Below are 20,865 nucleotides of genomic sequence, written 5' to 3' on the forward strand. Positions count from 1 at the left end.
AACATAAGTTCACGTAGCAATTTTACTGTTGTTTATTAATATTAGAAAATAACAATAATGTTCTATTAGCAAAATTCAGTTCTACAAGATGGATCAAACTGGAACATGGGACAAAGACAATCGTTCTGTCTCGGACGCGTACTGTTGAAGAGGAGTCGAATTCTAGTGCTGGATGAAGCCACTGCACCCATTGACAATGCCACAGATGCAATTCTCCAGAAAACAATCAGGCTAGAATTTGCAAACTGCACAGTTATAACAGTTTATGTCCAGCTTTTGTGAAGTTTATTTCTAGTTTCTCTATTTCTTCATTAGCTCTTTACTTAGTTTATTTCCAGCTATTAACCAACTCTGCTGGTTTTTAACAAACAACAAGCTAGTGAGGGGTTTTGTATTTGGAGTAGTGTGTTTTGTGCTCAACATGTTTTGTATGCAGTTCAAATATTTGCTTTCACTGTTAACGTTCCTCATTTTGCAAATTGGTTTATTAAGTTACGATTGTTGGTGTTCTATTGCTGAATGCTTTCTGGTTAGCGGTGATAAAGTTTACTTGTTCAATAACATACTTCAATGAGGGAGAAGGGGTGAAATCATTTCTAGAAAATAATGAAATGAGGAGAAAAAAAGAGTAATTAGTATTAGCATGCAATGTGGCATCCACATGCCATTTAACAACTTCCGTTAATAAGAAGAGTATTTTTGACCCAATAGTTTGACGGGAAGGGTAGTTTGAGCCGAAATATAGTTTAAGGGTAAATATGAGCTATTTCAGATAGTTTAAGGGTATTTTTGACCCTTTTCCGTACTCTAAATAAGGATTTTCATACATGAGTTCATTTCTCTTTCTTCTTAGATTGAATCTAATGATTAATGTATTTAATTTTTAGATTATCCATTCTTTTCTTCTAAAGTCTAACACTCACACCGATGTATCGTACTCTCTCGACCATGTCATCATAAGAAAATACGGAAAAATCTTTCCAAAGTGAGAGAAGGAGGGTTCACCTACGGAAACCTTATTACGACTTCTCCTTCCTCTAAATGATAAGGTGATTTCTGCCCAGTACTCTGAATGTCAAAGTGAAGAAATTCAACCAAGCGCGGGTAAATGGCGGGAGTAACTATGACTCTCTTAAGGTAGCCAAATGTCTCGTCATCTAATTAGTGACGCGCATGAATGGGCCAACTTTCAAAATGTATATCTAGATACCTTAATTTACTTTTAATGTGTTTTGTGGACACAAAAAACTAATGTGACTCATAAATTTTGAAGTCAGTCTCGATGATGGGCAAATTGGCTTCAAACCTTATTACATATGCTGAGGAATGAAGTAAATGCATACCATAAGAACAGTCCTTTTAAAAAATAATTCCTTCCATAAGTTCTCATCAAATTCAAAAATGTAATACCCAATTGATAAATGCTTTTGTAAAGTTTACATCATGAATGAATATAATAGACTCGAATAATGTATAAAATCTCTAACATAATAATAAACTATTTTACCGAGACAAAGCCTTTAACATACCTATAAGCAAAGCAAGAAGCAGTTGGAGCAAACAGATTAAGAGTTGTTTCAAATTTTCGTAATGCAGAAAATCAAATGCAATTAAAATACAACAACAACATACTCAGTGAAATTCTGTTGTTATCTTGATTACTCTTTCTTAATATTTTTTCATGATTCGAGGCTCGTATGTAGAATGATTTAGATCTCCTTGAAATTTCTTTGATATCAAAAACGTCGAAATTATTTTGAATTGATCTCCGAGAAGAACTCTGTTGAGCACTCTTTAAAATAACTGAGTAGTCAATGTTGTGGCTTTGGCCAATGCTCGCAGAATGTTTTAAGAAAATTATGTGAAACTCCTATTTATATATAGTTGTAGGTGGTAGGCAGTCTAAGGGTGTGTTTGGTATGAAGGAAAACATTTTTCAATTTTTTATTTTTTTACACCCCCATCTCCTACCCTCACCCCCCCCCCAACCCCCTGGCCCACCCTCTTCAAAAGGAAAAAAAAATTAAGTTTGTTTTTAAAAAACATTATTTCATTTTTTCACCCTTACCCTCGACCCCCCTACCCTAGCCCCCACCCACCCCCTACCACTTCCCCACTCCCCAAAAAAAATTTAAGTTTGTTTTTAAAGAATATTTTCGACTTCAAAATTTCATTTTTTCACCACCTACCCTCGACCCCCCCACCCCCACCCACTCACCCACCCCCTACCAGCCCCTCCACCCCCCCCCCCCCCAAAAAAAATTTAAGTTTGTTTTTAAAAAATATTTTCGACTTCAAAATTTCATTTTTTCCACCCCTACCCTCAACCCCCCACCCACCCACTCACCCCTACCAGCCCCCCCCAAAAAATTTAAGTTTGTTTTTAAAAAGATTTTCGACTTCAAAATTTCATTTTTTCCACCCCTACCCTCGACCCCGCCACCCACCCACCCACCCCCTACCAGCCCCCCCCACCCCCCAAAAAAAATTTTAAGTTTGTTTTTAAAAAATATTTTTAACTTCAAAATTTCAATTTTTCACCCCTTCCCTCGACCCCCCCCACCCCTCACCCCCCAAAAAAATTAAGTTTGTTTTTAAAAAATATTTTCAATTTCAACAATTATTTTCTACTCTAGTAAAAATAAAAGAAATTTTTCATTCATAAATCAAACATTAAAAATCTTTTTCGGAAAATATTTTCTACTCACCAACCAAACATGAGAAAATAAGTCAAAAATCAACTTGTTTTCCAAGAAAACATTTTCTAGGAAAACATTTTCCTTCCTACCAAACACACCCTAAGTGTAAAATGAACTCTTTTACCTTCTTCCGATTGGTTTATATTAGTCATCCAACTTATCACAAAATTTATGTGATAAGGTTTCTTGTGATTAATTGACCAAAATATTTTATTTTAGACACATGATGACTTTTGACTGGTTATTGAATTTGATAAGGATTATCACAATATTTAAACACGTAACACCATTTTATTGGTTTTGAATTTGATTAGGATGCCATGTCATTTTACACCTGACATGAGTTGACCCTCACAATGAAATGGACCTTGAATTAAATAAAATAGACTTATTCATTTGTAAACTCAAATTAATCATTAATTTCAAATGAACATGAATTTAATTTAAATTATAAATGAATTTTTAGTCCAATAAAATTTATGTATTTATAAATGTCCCCGTGTCGAGGCTTGTCAAATCGTAATGATGAGGCTTGAAGTGGCGGTCGAGAACCACTCTTTCGTTTACTAGGTCGACACTCGTTAATATTTGACAACTTTGAAAGTGTAAGAGGGGATGAATTACTCCTTTTTCAATTTTCGTCTTAACGGTCGACTAATGATGTTCATCAATCAACTATTATCAACAAAAAGTTAATAGATAATAATAAAAATGATGAATGTAAAAGTTATTACACCAGATATTTTTGTATTGGTTGGAATCTCAAATAGATCTTAGTTCAGTCCCCTTAGATTGAAAGTTTATTCTCTTCTGACCTTTGTAATTTGGTTTGAGCACAAAGTTTAAATATAAATCCCAAGTCTACACTCTGCTTTTCTCTTTATTTTTATTTTTTTGATACAATACCTTACCATAAATATTTTTGTCTTCCCTCTATTTTTATTACACAGTAAAACATTAAGTAATACAATGCTTAATAAAAATACAATAGACAAGGTTAGATTAAATCCTCACTTCTTCATTAGAGCGTTTTCTTATAAAGTTGACGAGGCTGAAGTTTCTTCGAGAATAGATAGTAACCAAAGAGATTTGATTTTTGAAAAAAAGAAGATAATTAATCATACTTCCAGATTAATTTCCAAGATCTCCTTGAATTTGATTCGTTTTCCATCCTTGAGCCCTTGTAACGAGAGGGGTGATATTCTCAATTAGTCATTGAGATCTTGATTCCTTATTTAGCTCCCTCACTTTTTGTTTGATTGAATATATTGCCTTACAAATATTACTAGTATATTATTTAATATAATAATGAATTGGGGCTATATTTTAAGAAATTTGCTACGAAGAATCTCAGATATTTGTATATATTTTGTATTTGTATACCTATAAATAATTTTGTTATTATACTGTACATATGTATACGTATTTGTGTATATACAAACTTCCATTTCTTGTTTTGTTCTATATATTTTTTTATTGTTGGTTGTTTTTTCCCAGTATATTATCACCTAAAATAATTTTTATGAATCAATTGTATAATTTCTGACACTTATTTACAATTACTTATTTATCTATATTAATAGTTTGTATATAATACAAATACCTATATATAATATGTTACTTGTATAAATTCAAATTGTATAATTTCTAAAAAAAACAGCAAAATATATAAACAAAAATTAGCATAACAAATGGAACTATACCCATAAAGTGTATTTAGACAAACTATAGCTAATGAGAATTATTAAGTTTCATCTCTAGGCTATTTATGCTTTTTTTTTTCTATAAAAAAATGTACCTCATAATTCACTGGAAGAGAGAAATTATAAGAAGAACAATGGCAATGCCAACATGCATACAATACAAATACAAATAATTGTATATAATATGTTACTTGTTTTGATTATATTTTGCTACTATATTATTTCACAAAGCTTTCACAACTCTTCATAATTAAGTAATTTTTAAATAACCAAATACATTTGTAATGAACTTTTCTCCTTTTTAAACAAACTTATGAACTAAACTCAGTTAATTAATATGCTGAAAATAGGATGGAATCATAAAGCCAGACAACATAATAACCCTGTTCATATAGGTGTGAACATTTGATTTTTAGTTACAACAAAACTATCCATTTTTAGCTTTAACTCCACTCTCTGCTTACCTTTTTGTCTTCTTATTTTGATTGCCTTCTAATGCTTTATTAACATTTTAAAATATATTATTTTATCATATTAATATGAGAAGAATTGTAATTTACAGTACTTTTAGTATATTTTGAATTATCTAGATATTACTAATAAAATATTGAATTAATCTAATGTACATAATTTTATAAGTACTAGTTTAGGAATGGAAGGTGCAACAAGTATTTTTGTCATGGGGTTAGCACTAGGCACTTTGGTTACTTTCTCTTATTGAATTACTTTGAAGGTTACAACTTGAATTTGTCTTTACAAGAGTTGTTTTATAGCTCATTTTCAACAATGGTTGTTAATTTTCTTGTCTTTTTTTTTTGACCCTCCTCAACACTCTACACACTTCTTTTGCTCTTGTTTTCACATGCAGGACTCTAGTATTTAGTTAGCTCACAATTGTCAAAATTTGTTATACTATAAATTGAGAGAGTTTCCATATATCTTCTTAGTGTTTTGATCAAGATGAAATCTTTAGTGTTTTTCAAGTTGTTAGGAGTATTGGCTTTTTTTTCTATGTTATATGGTGGTGTTCATTGTAAAGAATGTACAAACATTTATACTCCATTGTCATCACATACTTTCAGATATGAGTTATTGTCTTCAAAGAATGAAACTTTAAAACAAGAGATTTTTAGTCATTACCATTTGACTCCTACCGATGATTCGGCCTGGCTTAACTTGCTTCCTAGGAAGGTGTTGAGGGAGGAAGACGAGTTTGATTGGGCTATGACTTATAGAAAGATGAAGAATTCGGGTGGTCTTGGAGAAGTTTATGGTTTGTTGAATGAGGTTTCACTCCATGATGTGAGATTGGAATCAAATTCAATGTATGGAGTTGCTCAGCAAACTAATTTGGAATACTTGTTAATGCTTGATGTTGATAGATTGGTTTGGAGTTTTAGGAAAACAGCTGGTCTGGAGACTCGTGGTAAGCCATATGGAGGTTGGGAGAAACCAGAGATGGAGGTTCGAGGTCATTTTGTTGGTTAGTTCTACTTTCTATCTTTCAGCATTCGATTTATGGATGAATTTTGTTTGTTCGCGATACAGTGAGGATTCAGGCCTCAACTCACATGATTCAAGAATCAAACTTTATGAGTTTCTGAATGTTACTTTGAGAGACAACTACTTGTATATTCCAATATGTTCAGTTTTATGCAAACTCGTATCGTTTAGCTGACAGTTTGCTGTAACTTGAAGGTCATTACCTTAGTGCCACAGCACAGATGTGGGCTAGCACCTACAATGACAGTCTTGGAGAGAAAATGTATGCTGTGGTTTCTGCACTAAATGAATGCCAGGAAAAGATGGGTACAGGGTATCTTTCTGCCTTCCCATCAGAGCAATTTGATCGCGTTGAAGCTATACAACCAGTCTGGGCACCGTATTATACAATTCATAAGGTAGATGTTCAATTCTTGCTTCTTAACGCCATTTATGCTCCGCTTAGCTAAATTGGACTTTGACAGATAATGGCAGGTCTTTTGGATCAGTATACTTTAGCTGGCAATCCTAAAGCTTTGAATATGACTACATGGATGGTTGATTACTTCTACGATCGGGTGCAAAATGTGATCACCAAGTATACTATTCAAAGGCACTGGGATTCGTTAAATGAAGAATTTGGTGGCATGAATGATGTTCTTTATAGGCTGTACAGAATAACGGTACAGTCTAACCTTTCCTGTCCTAATATCTAAAACTTAACTAATTTGATTTTGCAAATTGCAGCTTTCCTTAGCACAATGTTTAGTCATTAATCGCCTCACATAAGCAACAATATGCATATATCATACTCTTTGTGATTATCTGAATAATCTTACTTTTATCGTCCTCTAACTGCTGTTGCAGGGTAATTCAAAGCACCTAGTGTTGGCTCATCTTTTTGACAAACCATGCTTTTTAGGACGCTTAGCTGTTAAGGTATAAATCCCCGTTCTCCACATTCTCACATTGTAACATACTAAATATCGACTGGTATCTATTACCATTACTTGCTATGATTCAACTAATTGCTGTGTTGACTATAATCGAAACACCTCATTCGCACATTTGAGAACGAACCAAGTTATTTACTGGGAAAGTCATTTCTGTTTCTTAATTTTTGTATAACTAAATTTGATTTTTAATCTTGTAATTTCTGTTTTTCTTTTGGTTTAGGCTGATCATATATGATCCATGATTACAATATATAGTTGTGTGTGTAATGAGCATTGATATCTTTACCCTATCTCTTCTGTTAGGCTGATGACATATCGAATTTTCATGCAAATACGCACATTCCAATTGTTATTGGATCACAACTGCGTTATGAGATTACTGGTGATCCAATTTCTAAGGTAAATGTTTTTGATTTTGGAAAACTATCTTTTCAGGAGCAAGTTCTGTAGTCCTGGTGTTTCCACTGGTTTACATGGGGGTAAATGCAACATTTTTTTTCTTTAGGAAATTGGGATGTTCTTCATGGATATTGTCAATTCTTCCCACGTCTACGCAACTGGAGGGACATCAGCCGATGAATTTTGGTAGTACAGTCTAAAAAATCTAACGGAGATGAACAGTTCTATTTATTTGTTTACTATTAAGCATAGCATGCACAAAGTTAATTCCTTTGTTTGGCTTACTTGATTTAAAGTTCTTTGTATCTCCCCTTCTATTTGATACCAACCTGAGCAGGTCTGATCCGAAGAGGTTAGCAAGCAAGCTAAGCAAAGAGACCGGAGAATCGTGTACTACCTATAATATGCTAAAGGTGCGCTCATTGGTTTTTTTTGTGTGTTGTTTCCTATTTCGCTCGTAGGGGAAGAGAGTGTTTATTTATGGAAAAATATGAATCATTTGTAGGTTTCCCGCCACTTGTTCAGATGGACGAAAGAAATAGCATATGCTGATTATTATGAACGCGCATTAACAAATGGTGTGCTCAGTATCCAAAGGGGGAGAGATCCTGGAGTGATGATATATATGCTTCCACTTCGACCGGGTGCTTCCAAAGCTCAGACCTACCATAAATGGGGATCGCCATTTAATGACTTTTGGTGTTGCTATGGAACAGGTGTTGAAATAAATACACTCTGATCTTACACCCTTCTGTTTTTTTTTTTTGTAGTCGTGGTGTCCATACTAGTGTACGGACACCTAGATAATTCTACGGGTAGTTGCTACCTCCTACCAGTATAAGTACCAGGTAACTCTGTCCATCAAAGATTGGACATACGGGACCCTACTTTTCTTGCAAAGAACAATCTTCTCTATGCCCCTGGCACAGCAAATATATTTATGTCTGCAACAAAATTTTGTGATTTTCTGAGTTTACCCCCAATGATCTATAGCTTAAAAAAATGGAATGAATTTAAGTTGTATTTTCCCATTTTCTTCTATAGGGATTGAATCATTCTCCAAATTGGGAGATTCTATTTATTTCGAAGAGAAAGGGAATTCTCCTGGGCTCTACATCATCCAGTATATATCTAGCACTCTTGATTGGAAATCTGAGCAAATTGTGGTGAGTCAGAGTGTAGACCCTGTTGTTTCGTGGGACAATCGCCTTCTAGTGACAATAACAGTGTCATCAAAGGGGGTACGCATTCTAATTTACTTTGTTCCTTTATTCATTTGTTGGAACTTGTAATATTTGATAGAATGCACTACTCCAATTTCCGAGCCTCAAAATGACATTTTTTACTTTAGCCCACTGATATACTTAAGCCGCCCCTGTTTTGAACATAACTTCTTGTGATTAATAATTCTTTCAGAATGAAACTAGTGCACCATCTACATTGAATCTGAGGATACCAAGTTGGACAGATTCAAGTAGTGCAAAAGCATCCTTGAACGGGGAGAATTTATCTCTACCTCCACCAGGTAACTTCCTATCGATCACCAAGGGTTGGGGCTCAGGTGAAAAAATCAGAATGGAGCTTCCTATGAATCTTCGAACAGAGGCTATTAAAGGTGATAATTAAGATTTTTCTTTGTCCGATCAATGTTACATGTCTCTTCAAAAAAACTAATGGATCATACACTATATCTACTAACACACTCTTATAAATGGTGCTTTAGATGACCGTCTAGAATATGCATCGATACAGGCCATTCTTTATGGTCCATACCTTCTCGCGGGCCATTCTACTGGCGATTGGGATATTGAAAGAAAATCCACTTCTCTCTCAGATTTGATAACTCCAGTTCCATGGGAGTATAATTCTTATCTAATATCTCTAACACAAGAATCTAGTAATGCAACATTTGTCATGACAAGTACGAATCGCTCTATTCAAATGGAGAAGTACCCTGAAACCGGAACAGATTCTGCTGTCAGTGCTACCTTCAGAATCATCTCAAATGACAAACAATCTGTCAATCTTTCCGAACCAAAAGATTTTATCGGACTACTGGTCATGTTAGAGCCCTTTGATTTCCCTGGAATGTTCATAACTCATCTAGGAAATGGCACAAGTCTCGGGATCACACAGTCCTCGGATGGCATTGGGTCGTTGTTCCGTTTGGTTGCAGGATTAGATGGGAAGGACGGGACAGTTTCGTTAGAATCTGATGACAAAAGTGGTTGCTTCATGTATAGTGGTGTGGACTACAAAGATGTATCAAGTGTCAAGCTTAACTGCAATTCGAAGTCGTCCTTCGATGCTGAATTCAAACAGGCAGCAAGTTTTATGTTAGGAAATGGGATTACCCAGTATCACCCTATCAGCTTTGTGGCAAAAGGTGCTAAGAGAAACTTTCTTTTGGCACCATTACTTAGCTTCAAAGATGAATCTTATACTGTGTATTTCAACATTCAATCATAGTGGTTTCAAATAATAATAACGCTAATTAACTGGTCGTTTGGCTGATTTTATTAACGAAATTCCCAACTCCCCCAACATATAAGTTTTCGTGTAAGTTATACAATGTTTGGTAGTTCAAGAAAAAATTACCCCCGCAATTGGTTGGTCTTATTAAACTCAGCATGGTACTAAATGTTGTATAGAGTAAATTTGTAAGAACAAGATACCATAAGGATGGTCTTAAATTTTTGCCCCTCATATTGACGATCGTTAACTTTTGTCCTTACATAATTTTAATAAAAATAAATTGACCAAAATACCCTCCTAGTTCTTCCATATGTTCGGCAAACTACTAGTGTAGATGAGATTAGTATTAGAGAAAAAAAAATATATGCAAGATATGTCGAGACATTAATAAGGAGTCCATATGGCTTTATGGAATTAAATTCGGGTAAGTAGAACTCTCAAAATTGATTGGAAGAGATATGTCGAGACGTCAAAGGGAATATGTTGTCTTATAAAAAAAGTGACTTTTCTTGGATTTCCGAGATGTAGTACTTTCGGCTATCCCACTATAGCTGGAGGCGTCCCACTATAGCGGTGTGCATATTGTTATAGCAGGGTAAGTTCCGCTATAGCGGGCTGGGCTGCTATAAAGGGGCGAAACAATATTTTATGCAGAAACAACCCTGAAACGTCCTAATTTCTGCACTTTTGTTCTTGGAGGTGGGAGGGACGATTTTGGGTTGTTTACACTCATTTTCCACGAAATTCGTCGGTAATGGTAAGATTTTGACTCCCCAACCTTGTGCTTTGATTTTTAAGCCTTATATATTGGTCTGGGGTAAAGATTTGTTGATGATCCGGATAATTAATAGGTTGTTAGTGACTGATTGTTGCTTTTATTATTTGTTTTAGACTAAGAACAAGTTGAGGCACTTCGTAAGGGGAAAGCTCGGGTTTTTTAGAATTTCCAAGAGGCTTGATTCGAGGTAGGTGATGGTTGTATGATTTTGGTCTATGTATGTATACATGTCTACTACTTTGTAGTATCATTGATGCAATTCATGGTAGGGAATACATAGGGGGACATATGAAATGACAACATGTTGATAATCTAATACAATGGACTTGTTATTGTGACTTATGGTTTTCAAGTCGTAATGTTTATTGTGCTTGTGATTGTGCATGATTGTTTGTGATTATTGATTGACTCGGGTACCACGACGGTACACTAACTATGGATGGCTGGAGTACCATGCCTATCCACTCTAACTATGGATGACTAGAATACTGTCACGCCCCGAGCCTACACCCCGGACGTGGCTGGCACTCGAGAACCATTGCTGGCCCCAAGCAAACCCTTGGCCTCACTTACTTACTCAGCAGAAGACTCTAAGCATTATTACAATGATCAAATGCACTTCTACTCAACTGTTAAATAAAATAACTTAGAACATTTAAAGGTCAAACATTCAACTTGGCCAAAATGGCAACTCAAGTCTTAACATATGAAATAATAATATAAAGACAACTAAACTACTAACCGTCTATGAAGCCTCTAAAACAAGAAGGGGTGTTGGGACAAGACCCCCGATCATCCTAACAACTGAAATACTAGAAAGCAAAGTAAAAGGAGTCATCCACAAAGCAATGAGGCTCACCAACTGACTCTGAGTGCTTATCTGGATCAACGGAGCCCTGGATGTTGATCCTGATTACCTGTGTCTGTATCATAAAATGATGTCTGCCAAATGGCATTAGTACATTGAATGTACGAGTATGCGAGGGGAATACTAAACATAACATAAGCTTGAAAGGAATCTAAAAGAAACACTTACATTGGCTTTACTCAACTCATGAATAACTTAACTCAATATAGAGCAATAATACACATGTAATATATAGAAAGCTTTTTAAAACAGTAGAAAGCAACTCAGTTTGTTAAAGAAAATGCAATAACAACTCAACTTACTCATATAATAAAGTAATGTAATACTGTGGGAGTTTCGTTAACCGACAACCACCACTATGAGCCTAAGTGGTGATACAACGTTTTGCCTACGCTGCCAGAACTGTCCTATACTTTGCCGCTATATAGAATGCCTTAACTACGTGGATCCACTAATCTATGCTAAAAAGCACTTAAGGAATCATCTAAAGAGTATGATCCTTTACTACCCATGATAGCTACATGATTTATGGAAACTTGAGTTATTATGAACTCGTATCCCCATATCAGTGCTCAATACTACTCCCAAAATATACTTAGCTCATATGTTTTTAAAACAAAACTTCTTTCTTTGGTTTGAGATAATTACTTAAACCTTAGCTTAAAAGCTCTCTTGGAAATTGGTGTTTCCCCTCTTGCTCAAATGTGAAAACATTTTTAACTCTTGGGAATACTTAGTTCCCGTATAATCTTTGAAGAAATGAACTTTACTCTTACTCTTTCCTCAACTCAAAGCTTAAGTCTTAGAACAAAGATAAAATGTTTGTGAAAGACTTTTGAAATACTTTATGAACTTCTCTTGACTTGATTCTTAACTTCTAAACATAACTCTTAACTTTCCTTGAATTTGAATTTATGGATTCAAGGATTGTGATTTGTGATAGAAAGGATCCCATGATCTTTAGGAGGGTTTTTAGATAGTTAAACATGAGAAACGATCAAGAAATCACTGTCTGGAAACTAATCCGCGACACAGAGATGTGTTTAAATATTTGGTCGCAAAAATAATTTTTGAGGCAGAACGGTCCGTGACCACTCCGCGACGCGAGGAGAATTTTCCCATCTTGAGGAACAGGTCCGCGTCGCGGACATGGTACCAAATTCGCCCGACTTTTTCCTTATTCGTTTTCCAGCCACAATTCGCCTAAACTTTGTTCTTTTTCCCAAAAAAAATTTTAGATTCACATACCCAGTAAATGTACCTAAGAACCTAACTCAAAACAACTCCATAATTCGACACAATAATCTCAAAACTTTTTTATCTCAGCCCAATTCAAGAACGAAAACAAATTCATGAACACATATCAAAAACATCAAACTTTCAACCATTTTTGGACGAATTCACGCTGAAATAAACATGCTTGGCACGTGGGTGAACGAAGCCAACGTTATGAAAGTCTCACATACCTCGTAGGGATCAACCCTTGACGAAATCAACAAGTGATTCTTGAAGAACTTGACGATTCTTGCTCCTTCTCCTCTTCTTCTCTCTTATCTCAAAATGAAATAAAGTAATTTGGTAAGGAAAAGACCAAACTACCCTTCCAAAATCCGGATTACACTTTTCTTATTCGAACACCCCAACTTTCAATAGGCATATCTCACTCATACGAACTCAGAATCGCGCAAACTCGGCGAAGTTGGAAAGATAATTCCAATATATTTCCTACAGTATCTAGAAGCACACCTAAATCATCTTGATCTAGGAGTTGTGGTCATTTGAAGTTTACCAAAAACCCAAACTTAACATAACTTAAGAAATTTCCAGATTTTCCATTCTTTCCTAAAATGACTATTTCCAATTCTAACTCTTTCTAATTCTTTCAATTAGCGAGATGTTACAATATCTTTCCCTTGGAAACATTCGTCCTAGAATGAGATTACTCTCACTAGTCTCACTAGGCTAAGGGTGTAACATCTAACATTCAATTGAAACACTCAACAAGCAATACAAATACAACATGCCAACTTATAAATTAAAGAGTACTAAGAAGAGAATTAGTACCTTGATCTGGAATTTCTCCGGTCTCAAAGAGATGCGGATAACTCTTCTTCATATTTTTTTCAGCTTCCCAAGTAGCTTCCCCAACAAACTGGTTCCTCCGAAGAACTTTGACTGATGCTACTTCCTTAGTCCTCAACTTGCGAACTTGATGATCTTGAATTTGAATCGGAATCTCCTCATAAGATAAGCTATCCTTGATACCAATATCTTCAGTTGGTCTGCTAAGTGAAGAATCTCCCATTCACTTCTTCAACATGGAAATATGTACCAGATGAACCACTGCTAACTCTTGGGGTAGCTCTAACTCATAAGCTGCATTACCAACCCTTTTGGATATTCTGTAAGGGCCAATATATTGGGGACTAAGCTTCCCCTTCTTACCAAACCTCATAACACCCTTCATGGGTGAAAATTTCAAGCATACTCAATCATCTACTTCAAACTCTAACTCTCTTCTCCTAACATTAGTGTAGGGTTTCTGATGACTCTGCGCCGTTTTCAACCTCTCTTGAATCACTTTCACTTTCTCCAAAGCTTGATGAACTAAATTTGGTCCTATCAACCCTACTTCACCAACTTCAAAACATCCAATAGGAGATCTGCATCTTCTCCCATAAAGAGTTTCATAATGAGCCATTTGGATGCTAGAGTGATAGCTATTAATGTAAGCAAATTCAATAAGGGGTAGGTGATCATCCCAATTACCTTTGAAATCAATCACACAAGCCCTCAACATGTCTTCTAAAGTTTGAATAGTACGCTCTGATTGACCATCTGTCTGACGGTGAAAAATTGTACTTAAGTTCACATTTGAGCCTAAGCCTTTTTGGAATGATTTCCAAAACTATGTAGTAAATTGCGTACCTCTGTCTGAAATAATGGAGACCGGAACCCCATGAAGTATTATGACCTCTTGAACATACAACTTAGCATAATCCTCTGATGAATGGGTAGTCTTTACCGGTAGAAAATGGGCTGATTTTGTCATTCTATCGACAATCACCCAAATGGAATCGTGTTGCCTGCGAGACCTTGGTAAACCTGTGATGAAGTCCATATTGATAATCTCCCACTTCCATTCTGAAAGTTCTATATTCTGAGCCAAACCACCGGGCCTTTGATGCTCTACCTTAACTTGTTGGCAATTCGGACACTTAGCAACAAACTCTACAATGCCCTTCTTCATACTACTCAACCAATAAATTTCTCTCAAATCACGATACATTTTTGTGGAACCCGGATGAATTGAATATCTGGAGATATGAGCTTCCTCCATAATGCTCTCTTGGAGTTCATCCACCCTTGGTACACACAACCTACCTTGATATCTCAACACACCGTCTCCCCATTGTTCAAAATCCAATACTTTTGCTTATGAACATTTGCCTTCAATTCAAGAAAAATAGGATCTTGGTCTTGTTTCTCTTTCACTTCCAACACTAAGGATGATTCAGCCCCATTCATCACTACTACTCCTCCTTCTATGAAATCCATTAGTCGAACTCCCAATCGTGCAAGTTTATGCACATCTTTCGCTAACTCTCTTTTGTTCCTCAACATGGGCGGTACTACCCATAGACAACCTACTTAAAGCATCAGCAACAACATTAGCCTTACCTGGGTGATAAAGAATACTCATGTCATAATCCTTGAGTAATTCTAACCACCTACTTTGTTTGAAATTAAGCTCTTTCTAAGTAAACACATACAGAAGACATTTGTGATCATTGAATACATCCACATGAACACCATAAATTTAATGGTGCCATATTTTCAAAGCAAATACTACGGCAGCCAATTCTAGATCATGGGTTGGGTAATTCTTCTCATGAACTTTCAACTGTCTGGAGGCATAAGCTATAACTTTGCCATTTTGCATTAACACACAACCCAAACCAACTCTAGACGCATCACAGTACACAACAAAGCTTTGTGTACCTTCTGGTAAGGTCAATACTGGGCAGTAGTCAACCTTTTTTTCAATTCATGAAAGCTTTTCTCATAAGCTTCAGACCATTGAAACTTCACTGTTTTCTGAGTCAACTTGGTCAAAGGGAATGAAATAGATGAGAACCCTTCTACGAACCTTCTATAATATCCAGCCAAACCCAAGAAATACCTAATATCAGTTGGAGATATGGGTTTAGGCCAATTCTGCACTGCCTCTATTTTCTGAGTATCAACTTTAATTCGCCTAAAAATGCCACAGACTCAAGCCAAAACTCGCACTTAGAGAACTTGACATATAACTCTCTATTCTTTAAAGTTTGGAGAGCTATGAGCGTGATCTTCTTCATTCCTTGAATAGATTAGTATGTCATCAATGAACACGATAACAAACATATCTAAATAAGGCTTGAATACTCTATTCATAAGGTCTATGAATTCTGTAGGCGCATTGGTCAAACCAAAGGACATAACAAGAACTCATAATGACCAAAACGGGTCCTGAATGCTGTCTTTTGAATATCAGATTCCCTTACCCTCAACTGATGGTAGCCTGATCTGAGGTCTATCTTAGAGAAACAAGTAGCACCCTGAAGCTGATCGAAAAGATCATCAATTCTCGAAAGAGGATATTTATTCTTGATGGTAACCTTGTTCAACTGGCGGTAATCTATACACATCCTAAGGGAACCATCTTTCTTTCTCACAAATAAGACTGGAGCGCCCCAAGGTGAGACACTTGGTCAAATAAAGACCTTATCTAGGAGATCTTTCAATTGTTCTTTTAGCTCTTTCAACTCTATTGGTGCCATTCTATATGGCAGAATAGATATAGGACGAGTATCTGGAAGAATATATCGAAGTTTATTTCTCTCGGGAGGGACTCCGGGTAGATCATCAAGAAAGACTACTGGAAACCCTTTTACTACGAAACTGACTCCATATGAGGTATCTCAACACTAGTGTCATTAACTCGAACTAAGTGATAGACACACCCCTCGAAAACTAACTTTCTCGCCTTAAGGTACAAAATGAAACAATCCTTAGGCACTGCTGAACTACTACTCCACTCTATAACTGTCTCATTAGGAATTTGAAACCTAACAACTCGAGTTCTACAATCAATGGAGGCATAACAGGCATGAAACCACTCCATACCAAGAATGACATCGGAATTTACCATGTCTAACTCAACTAAATTAGCCATGGTGTTTTTGTGATTGATGGAAATGACACAATCACGATATACTCACTTAGCTAGAATAGACTCCCCAACAGGTGTAGAAACACATAAAGGTTCACAAAGTTTCTCAGAAAGAACATCAAAATTATTTGCAACATAAGGAGTCACAAAAGATGAACTTACTCATGGGTCTAGCAAAGCATAAACATCAAGAGTAAAGACTTTGATCATACCAGTGACAACATCTGGAAATTCTCTTGCTCTTGATGACTTGTGATCTCATAAAGGCGGTTTTCTCCTCCGCCAGTACCGAAAGTAGCTCCTCTAGGTGCAGCCCTGTCTGGTGGAGCAACTGATGAAGATTGGGCTATATTGCTTTGATTTCCATTTTCTTGACGGTTCTTAGGGCACTCTTTCATGAAGTGACCCTCTTGTCCACACTTGAAACAGCCTGTGGAGCCATCGCAACATTTACCTGGGTGGGTTCTACTACACTTAGCACATGCATGAGCCCAGTTACCTCCTTGTGCCACACTACCCTGAGATTGGGCAGGTCTAACCCTGTAGTGCTGTGAATTCTGACTATTGTACTCACATTTGTTTCTGGGTGCAAGTGCACTAGCAGATGATGGAGCAAGTCCTTTTTCCTTTTGTTGGAAATAAAACCGGTTCGTATTATTTCTTTGCTGCCTGGACTCATTCCCTGATGTCTTAGCCTTTTTAGTTTTGAATTCCTCTATATCCCTCAACTTCTCTTCCTCAACCTATTGCTATAGACCATCAACCTTGCTATATCCATGTCACCTACTAGCATTGCAGCCTTACCTTTCTTACTCAACAGATGAGACAGCCCAACAACAAACAAAATTATTCTACTCTTCATATCTGCAACCATCTCTGGAGCATAACGAGATAGTTGGGTGAACTTCAACCCATACGTATGAACACTTAGTGAATCATGCTTAAGATTGAGAAACTCTCGTACCTTGACCTCTCTAAGTTCTCGGGGAAAGAAACTCCCCAAGAAGGCCTCCTCAAAACCAGCCCAACTCGCTGGTGGTGCTCCCTCAGCTCTACCCTTCTTCCACTGGTCAAACCAAGTCCTAGCAACATTTTTTAGTTGATATACAGGTAGTTCAACTCGCTCAGCATCGGTAACAGGCATGACCTCAAATACCTTTTGCAATTCCTCAACAAAATTCTCTGAATCTTCAGTAGTGTTTGAACCAGTGAAACTTGGAGGATTCATCCTCAAGAACTCTCGAATCCTCGAAGTGTCGGCTTCTTCTTGTCCAGCCCCCCTTTGTTTCCCAACTTGGTTGGTCACAACTTGGTTTAACATCCTGAACGCTTCCCTGAACTCAGCATTAGTGACTTCCTTTTGGGGTTGCATTTCAGGTGCATTAGGTATCCCTTGCTCCTCAACGTCCCTCCTAGCAGGACGACCTCAGACATCTCTTCGTGGAGGCATGGTTAACTGAAAGACACACACAATCACGAATTAAAAGAAAATTTTTAGAGATCAAATTCTAACGCACGAAATGAGTGTGAAAGAAGTGACGTAACTTCCTAAGTGTCGCAGCCTCCTATTTATAGATGTGGTGCGTTTCACTCACAACTTCATAGAATCTCTAGGACTCTTGAACTATGTGCTCTGATACCAAGTTTGTCACGCCCCAAGCCTATACCCCGGACGTGGCTGGCACTCGAGAACCATTGTTGACCCCAAGCGAACCCTTGGCCTAACTTACTTACTTACTTAGCGGAAGACTTTAAGCATTATTACAATGATCAAATACACTTCTACTCAACTGTTTAATAAAATAACTTAGAACGTTTAAAGGTCAAACATTCAACTTGGCCAAAATGGCAACTCAAGTCTTAACATATGAAATAATAATGTAAAGACAACTAAACTACTAACCGTCTATGAAGCCTCTAAAACAAGAAGGGGTGTCGGGACAAGACCCCCGATCATCCTAACAACTGAAATACTAGAAAGCAAAGTAAAAAGAGTCATCCACAAAGCAATGAGGCTCACCAACTGACTCTAAGTGCTCAACTGGATCAATGGGGCCCTGAATGTTGATCCTGATTACCTGTGTCTGCATCATAAAATGATGCACCCAATGAGATCAGTACATTGAATGTACGAGTATGCGAGGGGAATACTAAACATAACATAAGCTTGAAAGGAATCTGAAAGAAACACTTACCTTGGCTTTACTCAACTCATGAATAACTTAACTCAATATAAAGCAATAATACACATGCAATATACAGAAAGCTTTTTAAAACAGTAGAAAGCAACTCAATTTGTTAAAGAAAATGCAATAACAACTCAACATACTCATATAATAAAGTAATGTAATACTGTGGGAGTTTCTCTAACCGACAACCACTGTTATGAGCCTAAGTGGTGATACAACGTCTTGCCCACGCTGCCAGAACTGTCCTATACTTTGTCGTCATATAGAACATCTTAACTAAGTGGATCCACTAGTCTATGCTAAAAAAAACTTAAGGAATCATCTAAAAAGTATGATCCTTTACTATCCATGATGGCTACATGATTTATTGAAACTTGAGTTATTATGAACTCATATTCCCATATCGGTACTCACTACTACTCCCAAAATATACTTAGCTCATATGTTTTTAAAACAAGACTTCTTTCTTTGGTTTGAGATAATTACTCAAAACTTAGATTAAAATCTCTCTTGGAAATCGGTGTTTCCCTTCTTGCTCAAATGTGAATACATTTTTAACTCTTGGGAATACTTAGTTCCCATATAATCTTTGAAGAAATTAACTCTACTCTTACTCTTTCCTCAACTCAAAGCTTAAGTCTTAAAATAAAGATAAAACGGTCGTGAAAGACTTTTGAAATACTTTATGAACTTCTCTTGACTTGATTCTTAACTTCTAAACTTGATTCTTAACTTTCCTTGAATTTGAATTTATGGATTCAAGGATTGTGATTTGTGATAGAAAGGATCTCATGATGTTTAGGAGGGGTTTTAGATAATTAAAAATGAGAAACGATCAAGAAATCACTGTCTGGAAACTAGTCCACGACGCGGAGATGTGTTTAAATATTTGGTCGCGGAAATTATTTTTGAGGCAGAACGGTCCACGACCACTCCGTGACGCGAGGAGAATTTTCCCATCCTGAGGAACACGCGGACCTGGTACCCAGATTCGCCTGACTTTTTCTTTCTTCATTTTCTAGCCCCAATTCACCTAAACTCGGTTCTTTTTCCCAAATTCTCTTTAGATTCAGATACACAGTAAATGTACCTTAGAACCTAACTCAAAACAACTCCATAATTAGACACAATAATCTTAAAACTTAGCAATCTCAGCCCAATTCAAGAACGGAAACAAATTCATGAACACATATCAAGAACATCAAACTTCCAACCCTTTTTGGACGAATTCACGATGAAATAAACATGTTTGGCACGTGGGTGAACGAACCCAACGTTATGAAAGTCTCACATACCTCGTAGGGATCACCCCTTGACGAAATTCACAAGCGATTCTTGAAGAACTTGACGATTCTTGCTCCTTCTCCTCTTCTTTTCTCTTCTCTCAAACCCTAACTTAGTTTTCAAAAGTGTAAACTAACCAACTTCAGTTTAGACCTAAATTAAACTCCTAAAAATGAAATAAAGTAATTTGGTAAGGAAAAGACCAACTACCCTTCCAAAATCCGGATTACACTTTTCTTATTCGAACAACCCAACTTCCAATGGGAATATCTCACTCATACAATCTCAGAATCACGCAAACTCGGTGGCGTTGGAAAGACTATTCCAAGATATTTCCTACGGTATCTGGAATCACACCTAACTTATCCTGAACTAGGAGTTATGTTCGTTTGAAGTTGACCAAAAACTCAAACTTAACATAACTTTTAAAAAATTAGATTTTTCATTCTTTCCTAAAATGACTATTTCCAATTCTAAATCTTTCTAGTTCTTTCAATTAGCGAGATGTTACCAATACCACGCCGATACACTAACATTTTGGATTTGGTTCGGTGAGAGGACCAAATATATTATTGTGGTTCCATGAGAGAATCGGGCATTTGCATTGTGATCATGTGGAACATTCATCTAGGTATTGTTGTTTCATGACATGTGACCGGGAGTCTATGTGGTTGATAATTGTTTTTATGTGTATTGTTTTATGTTACTTCTTTGTGGTGAATGGTTTACATTCATATCTTGGACTGGCCGTGTGAACATTGTGGTTTGTGTATTCATACTGCACATGTTCTTTCCTAGTTGAGTTCATGCATTTTCC

At 36.5% G+C, this 20,865-nt stretch overlaps 1 protein-coding gene across 1 annotated transcript; it reads left to right on the forward strand.

Annotated features, from left to right (window-relative positions):
- Positions 1 to 5,360: 5,360 nt before the first annotated feature.
- LOC125837912 (uncharacterized) lies at positions 5,361 to 9,734 on the forward strand. The gene is made up of 11 exons (XM_049516986.1): positions 5,361 to 5,885; positions 6,101 to 6,303; positions 6,370 to 6,567; positions 6,752 to 6,823; positions 7,144 to 7,239; positions 7,346 to 7,425; positions 7,577 to 7,652; positions 7,745 to 7,955; positions 8,284 to 8,480; positions 8,656 to 8,854; positions 8,963 to 9,734. The coding sequence occupies exons 1-11, from the start codon at positions 5,363 to 5,365 to the stop codon at positions 9,706 to 9,708; spliced, it is 2,601 nt and encodes an 866-aa protein (XP_049372943.1). The 5' UTR covers positions 5,361 to 5,362; the 3' UTR covers positions 9,709 to 9,734.
- The last annotated feature ends 11,131 nt before the right edge of the window (positions 9,735 to 20,865 follow it).

Source organism: Solanum verrucosum, unplaced genomic scaffold (genome assembly GCF_900185275.1).
Source record: "Solanum verrucosum unplaced genomic scaffold, falcon-dt-bn FXZP01000262.1, whole genome shotgun sequence".
Taxonomy (NCBI): Eukaryota; Viridiplantae; Streptophyta; class Magnoliopsida; order Solanales; family Solanaceae; genus Solanum; species Solanum verrucosum.

Bases quoted from the DNA above. Each gene is read 5' to 3' on its own strand.
- LOC125837912 (XM_049516986.1), top strand. From the start codon at position 5,363: ATGAAATCTTTAGTGTTTTTCAAGTTGTTAGGAGTATTGGCTTTTTTT. The intron at 6,304-6,369 runs GTAGATGTTCAA...GGACTTTGACAG, and splicing joins CGTATTATACAATTCATAAG to ATAATGGCAGGTCTTTTGGA. The intron at 7,956-8,283 runs GTGTTGAAATAA...TTTCTTCTATAG, and splicing joins TTGGTGTTGCTATGGAACAG to GGATTGAATCATTCTCCAAA.